The sequence below is a fragment of the Mastomys coucha genome, unplaced genomic scaffold (assembly GCF_008632895.1).
Source record: "Mastomys coucha isolate ucsf_1 unplaced genomic scaffold, UCSF_Mcou_1 pScaffold4, whole genome shotgun sequence".
Lineage (NCBI taxonomy): Eukaryota > Metazoa > Chordata > Mammalia > Rodentia > Muridae > Mastomys > Mastomys coucha.
The window spans coordinates 2602156-2609202 of NW_022196910.1; the positions used below are offsets into that span (position 1 = coordinate 2602156).

Below are 7047 nucleotides of genomic sequence, written 5' to 3' on the forward strand. Positions count from 1 at the left end.
CAAGTGCTCAGCGTGACCCTACACTATGCTGGCTTCGACCCTGACAGATGGTGAACCAGGTGTCAACCCCATGGGGCCCTGGCAGATGACAGTACCACCCCCTGATATCCCTGACAGTCAGTTGACAGCTGGGCATAAATGCCAACCTCTTGATAACCCTAACAGGTGACCCCTTAACACAAATCCCACCCTCTGACAGCCCTGACAGGTGACCTTTGAGCACGTGTCACCTCTGACCCCCATTTCTGTTTCCCAGACTCCTGGTCTCTTGCCTGTTGCCCTCATGAGAAAAACCAACATGTGGTTCTTGGAACGACTTCGGGGGTCTGGGGAGAACGGAGCCAGCCGCGGGGTGGGTGGCGAGGCTGGGGACAAAGCCTCCAAGGGACCTTTGTATAGCAACGTGCTGACTCCGGACAAGATCCCCGACTTCTTCATCCCGCCCAAGCTGCCCTCTGGCCCCATAGAGGCTGAGGGACAGGCGGACCTGGGTCCCTCCACCTCAGAGCAAAACCTGTCTTCACCTGGGCCACGTCGAGCACCTCGCAGTCCCCGGCTGCCAGTCAAGTTGGCCACAGAAAGCAGGAGCCTGCTGAAGGCAGCCACACGACATGTGATTCAGATAGAGAGCGCGGAGGACTGGACAGCCGAGGAAGCCACCAACGCTGACCCCCAGGCGCAGGGTGCCATGTCATTGCCCTCTGTGCCCAAAGCTCAGACATCCTATGGCTTTGCCACACTGGCCGAGAGCCCCCACACTAGACGCAAGGAGTCCCTTTTCCACAGTGAGCACGGGGCCCTGGCCCAGGTTGGATCCCCTGGTGCTGGCCGCCGGCGAGTAGGGGCCAAGGCCAATGGAGGTGATGGGGGATCCCGGGAGGTTGGGGGGGCCCTGATGAGCCCTAGCCGCTACTTCAGTGGCGGGGAAAGTGACACAGGGTCCTCTGCTGAGTCGTCCCCCTTCGGGTCCCCTCTGCTGTCTCGCTCTGTCTCGCTGCTCAAGGGCTTCGCCCAGGACAGCCAGGCCAAAGTGAGCCAGCTGAAACAGTCGGTAGGTCGCCATGGCTCCCTTTCTGCGGATGACAGCACACCAGACACCAGCCCAGGTGTCCGTCGCCGCCTGACCCGCAGGGGTACTCCGGAGCCAGGCCCGGAGTCTGGCCAGGCACCACGTGGAGAGCACACAGTGCGGATGGGCACCAGGGGCAGCGTGAGGCTGCTGGCCGAGTACGAGGCTGCTCAGGCCCGCCTGCGTGTGCGCCTGCTGGCGGCCGAGGGCCTGTATGACCGGCCCTGTGATGCCCGGAGCATCAATTGCTGCGTGGGGCTGTGCCTGGTGCCAGGGAAGCTGCAGAAGCAGCGGAGCACCATCATCAAAAACAGCCGCCACCCCATCTTCAACGAGGACTTCTTCTTTGACGGCCTGGGGCCAGCCAGTGTGCGTAAGCTGGCCCTCAGAATCAAGGTGGTCAATAAGGGTAGCAGCCTCAAGAGGGACACACTCCTCGGGGAGGAGGAACTGCCACTGACCTCCCTGTTGCCCTTTCTGTGAGGTCACTGGTTCCTCCCTTCTATACTTAGCTCAGCTGAGCGGGGTGGGGGTGGGCGGGGCCTGTTGCCCGGCGTTCCCTGGGTCTCTTAGTGGATTGCTCTTTTCTTAGAAGATAGGCTGCAGGGACCAACACGCTCTACTGACCGGAACCCCTTTTCCCTCCACCTTGGTTCATCCACATAGCGTTGTGGGGTTCGTAGCAGTCCCAGGATGCCGATACCTAAGGCATCTGGGACCCAGAGCAGAGTTCCCTGAGTGTGGAACTTGTCCTGCTCCCGCCCCCCTTTTGCTGCACGCGGGTGTTTTTCCGCACAGACTGGTTGCTCAGATGCTCTAAGAACTTCTTTGTGACATCCCCCAGTCTGTTGGAGGTCATCTTCCCTGGCCAGGCTGGCTCCAGGTAGGCCTAGCCTCCCAGGTTCTGACGCTGAGGTTCCATCCAGAGCCGTAGGAGGGCTTGGCCTTCCGCAGGAGGTGGGGAGAACAAGAAAGCCAGAGTGCACAGGGAGCCGAAGGAGGCGGTGACGCTTGGCTGACGGCTCTTTGGCACAGGCTTCCCTCCACTCCTGCTGATCAGCCAGAGCCACCTGTAACCCAGGAGCTTCTGCCGCAAGCCTGTGGCTCTCTCCTCATCTTGCAAGCTACAAACCACCTTCCCAGGGTGCCCCTTGGCAAGTCGCCCTTTGTTCCAGAATGTAAATAGGCTATAGCTGTGGTGGGTGGGCTGTGTGTGTGTGTGTGTGTGTGCCTGTGCACATGTGTTTGTGTTGGGGGGCAGGATTCTGGGTTGTGTATGTGTATGTCTTTCCTACACAGGAAATCCTCATGGGGTGGGATACATGGGTCCCTGAATGGCTGCTGTGTTTTGCACAAACCCTAAGACTCAGAACAGAATGAACTGCCCATTGGGTAATGGTGGATAAGGGAGGGCCCAGCATCCCTTTTGTCTTTTGCTGTTTCCTCAAACTCCAAAAGCCCTTGTCCCTCTAGAAAAGGGTCTTGGGGTTGATTGCTTGGACCCTTGAGGAGATCCCCCACCCCAACCCCTGTGCCTGGTTCCCATTGTCTCTGGGACTAGGACACATCCAGGACCTGGGCTGGTCAGTTGGAGTGGTGGGCAGAGGGTCCCGGGGTCTCCTGCTGTTTTCTGTCTCCCATCTGCTATGCTCTGCGGGGCCCTGTTTCTATACCCTGTACTGTTTGATATCTCTGTTTGCAGTTGACCATGTGAATCTTTTAAGACGCCTCCCCCAAATGTGTTTGTTTATAATGCTGTTTTTAGTGCAGTAAAGGTGTTTGGGGAGTGCGGGGGTGCAGGCCTGCTTGATTTGTGTTTAATAACAACAGGGGTTTCTCTGTGGCTGGCTGGCAGGTGGGGGAGCCTGGGGTGAGGCAGACCTTTCTCACACTCCTACTCTCTGCTGCTTGGGGCTGAACAGCAGACAGAAGAGGGAGGGAGACCTTGGCGGTGATGATGAGGGCTCACTGGCCCAGGGCTGGGCTCTGTCCTTAATCGCCATCCACACAGCTCATCCCATCCTCACTACAGTTGGCAGAGCGGACGTTGTGGCTATCCCACGAGGTGCTGGAGGCTTGTGGACTCTGCCGAAAGCCCAGCTATCTGGTGGAGGTTGGGAGGGGAGACAAGCTGTGCAGTCCCCAGAGAGCTATCTCCATTTTCTTTCTAGGTTTTGCCAATTTAGTCTCTTTAAGTACTGCCAGTTGTCTAAACCAGGAACTGGCCTGGACCTGTTTGGCCCAGGGAGACCAGAAGACAGGTCTAGAAGCTGCTGCCCAGGTGGTAGGCACTTCCTACGGGAAGCCCTCTAGGGCCTCTGAACTGGAACAGGGTTTTCTCTGCAGTGAGTCCCTGTGTAGGGGTGATTCTGACACTGAAGTTGGGACATCTAGTCCCTGGGAGTCACCGTTCTCATGCACACATACATGTTCAGCACACCCAAGGGTGCTGGGTGAGGATGCCTCAGATAGACATTAGGTGGACAGCAGGCCCTGTTTAGAGGTGGAAAAGCCCCGCTGCCCCTCATCACCTTGGGGACACTCTGTCAACATGGGCTCCCAACCTCTGTCCCGTGGGTGGGTTGGACCTATGCTAAGGGGAAGACCTGCTGTACTGTGACACCTGTGGCCTTCTGCCAACCTGGGCATGGGTAACAGCAATGGAGGAAAGAAGCTGGGAAATCTGAGAGTGTGTGGGAAGGGCTGGGAAGGCTGGGTGTCCTGGTGCCCTGGTGACTGGAGGGAGGGTCAGGGCTATGGCCTGACATATCTCCTAGACTGCCACGACCAGGGGACAGCTCCTGCTGTCTACCCAAGGCCCCGCAGCCTCTCTGATCCTCATCAGGATCCCACATCCCTTTGACCCCAGCACAGGACCGTGTCCCTCTCTGCCCAGGACCAATCAGTTTAGCTTAGTGCCCCAGGGCACATCAAGTCCTTATGTTGCCACTGGGATCCCCCTGCTGGCTCAGGGTCCCTAGCGGCTCTTCCTGCCCGTGGCCACATGATTAGCACCACTGAGGCTGAGGTCCTAGGATGGGTTGCCAGGGCAACTGGCCTTCTCCTGGGCCACACTCATGCTATTCCAGAGCTGATGTCATCTCTTGGAGGCAAGTGTTCTGTGTGTCACACTGACACCCTGTGTGCCTCTGAACACATCCCTGTCTTGGTCTGTACACTTTTTGTTTGTATGTCTTTACCAGCATCCATATGTAATGTGTGTGTGCCCTTTTATGGCCATGTTTTACGCCATGTCTCTGTGTCTGGTTGTGGCTTCCCTGGGCCAAAGCACAGGGCCTGCATCATGATTTCCAATACTCTTGCTGTCTGAAGCTGAGAGCCCCTTCGAGTCTGGTCCCCACTCTGCCTCATACTGCCTGGGAGGAAAACTTGAGGAAGCATAGACCGTGTCTGGCATTGCCTGTTGACATGAGTCCCAGGAGAACTTCTCTCTGCCTTGCAACAGCCAGGGGACTCAGGCCGCAAGGTCTGTGGAGATGGCAGAGGCCTGAGTGTCAGCATGCGCCCTGCCAGCGTGGCTTCTGTCTGAGCTGTCTTCCCTTGAAGATGCAGTGGGCAGCCGGGTGCTCATAGCAGAAGCCTCTTAGGACTCCACTCACAGCTGACGCACCTTCCTCAGAGGGAACTAGTGTAAGGAACACTGGGATGAGGGGGAGGGTCCCATCCCTGTTGGTTGCCTGGGTCCAGCTGTGCCTGCTGTCCACGGCTGGACATCCTTTTAGCCTGGAAAGGTGATGAAGTCCCCTCTGTGCTCTAGCCTGATGGCTTTCATCAAGAATGCAGTAAGCCTATGGCCGAAGGGTGAGGTCACTGTCCTGGGATGCCCCAGGACGAAGCACACAAGGGACACAGCCCCAGAAGCCTGGGCAGTGAAAACTTGCAAAGCATGAGCCTCCTGCCTGAGATTTGTAGGACTGAACCTAGGAAGGGGACAGAGGAAGGTAGTCTGGGGTTGGGGGGCCAAGGAAGAGAGTAGAGGAAAGGTTGGGCAGCAGGGATGGCTCACTCGTGCCCTGTATGCCCTTGCTGACCCTACTCTGTAGCGGTTCATGAACTCTGGAGCCCTACCTGCCATCCCTAGGCCCACCCACTGACGCGGGGCACTGCGGCTGTTTGAGGGGCCTCCCTTCATCTCCAAGCCCCAGATCAAGCCTCTGTTTTCCACTTGATTGTGTGGGGTTCCAGCTGAGCACATGATCAACTTGGAAAGCCCCTGTGTGTGTGTGTGTGTGTGTGTGTGTGTGTGTATAGTAACCCTGGGCTCAGTCCTCATGCTCTGCAATGGTAATTAACACAATCATATTAGGTGGTAATTGCAGGTTGTCCAGGCACTGGCTCTTCCCTCCTGCTCTAGGTGGGAGGGGCCTCAGCCAGCTCAGCTGACCGACTTTGGGTTTCAAGCTGCTAGAGTTGAAGGGGAGGCAGGGCTGCATGGCAATGAAATGAACACCTAGGTGTTTACAGGGTGTGGTTTGTGAGCTGGGCACCTGTTTACCCACTTTACCATGGTTGGTATTAGCTCCTGCCCTCAGGGCCACTGATGTTAGGCCTTGGTTCAGGGCTGCTCCAGGTGCAGTGCAGCCTTGGTTTGAATCCTGGCAGGTTGCCCCTTCTCTGGGACTCAGTTTCCTCCCCAGCACCCTGCATCCTAACCTGATGGTGGCGTGAGAGGGTTAGAGACTGACACCCAGCACTGTGTTCTGCTCACTGGAGTGCTGGGGTGAGAATCAGGCTCTCCCATTGCCAGAGAGAGAGGGCTAGGCTGGGCCTGAGTTGGGCATCTGTTGAGTCTTCTGGCTGTCTTGATTGAAACAGGGTGGGCTTTAGGCCTCAGGGAGATTAGCCTAGACTGGTCTGCCTCAGAACTCACGTGCCACACCACACCACACTACAGGAGAGCTGATCTACGCTGATACCAAGAAGGCAAGAGTGATGTTTTTGTCCCTTTCTAAGTTCTGGATTTTTCTTAACCTGAGAAGGGACTAAGTGTAAGACGTGAACTGCTGACCACATGATAGAGCTAGCTAGTATTCCATATGTTAGCTGTTTGCAATAGCTGCTCAAAGCACCCTGGCTGCACACAGCAAATGATGCATATGGAAAGTGCTCAGTGTTCATTAGTTGGTGCTCAAATCTGGCTACTGAGTCTATAGAAGAAGGCGGGTCCCCATGGTGACTCGTGTCCCAGATGACATCCAGAACCCTCTCTCAACTTGGGCAGTTTAGAGCAACAGTTAGATGTATTATGACACCACAAGACCAGGTAACAATCAAGTTCCAAAGAAACCCAGGACATATGGCTGACTACGGTGCATGCTGGCAGCCAGGTTCTGTGACTCCACTCTGCTCTTCTTATCCCTCCTCCCTGCACCTTCCTCCAGACTTCTCTAGCCCAGGAGTGTCTGATGCCAATCAAAACCTGCCATTTTGTCCAAATGTGGTCTTCATTCTTTCTTGCTTCCACTTAGTCCTCTGCTCTTGGCTCCTGGTTCTCTCTTTTCTCTTCCTCTCTTGTTCTCCCTACACCTCCTCTTATCTGCCTGCTCTACTCGGCTGGCCAATCCAGCACTTTCTTTCCTTCCTCTGGACCCTTCCAGGTGCCTCTGGCCATTCTCTCCCTCAGATCTACCGTAAAATCCCCCTCCTCGACCATATCTTGGAGTGGCCATGTCCTCATTTTTAATCCACTCTCCACTTACTCTGGGAACTTGCCACCCTGCCAACGGGAGGCCCAGGCAGCCAAGTGACCAGCTGGCAGCCCACAACAGTGTAGCCTCAGTGAAACAGGACAATGGTTCCTGTGTGCCTGAGCTCCTACTCAGTCAAGGGCTCCAGCCAGGACATGGTTGTGTTACCAGTGTGGGTGAGACTTGGGGCTTCCTGGAGGGGGAGGCATCAGGAGAGAGCAATGTGTGTAGCATCAGGGAGTGAAGAGTTCTGATGGGGACTCTTCACAG

At 56.3% G+C, this 7047-nt stretch overlaps 1 protein-coding gene across 1 annotated transcript in view; it reads left to right on the top strand.

Annotated features, from left to right (window-relative positions):
* C2cd4c (C2 calcium dependent domain containing 4C) overlaps positions 1-6526 on the top strand; it is a 6802-nt gene extending 276 nt beyond the window's left edge. The window contains exon 2 of the mRNA XM_031349429.1: positions 257-6526. Coding sequence (XP_031205289.1) covers positions 284-1552 — 1269 coding nt within the window. The 5' untranslated portion in view covers positions 257-283 and the 3' untranslated portion in view covers positions 1553-6526. The remainder of the gene's footprint in view (positions 1-256) is intronic.
* Positions 6527-7047: the final 521 nt, after the last annotated feature.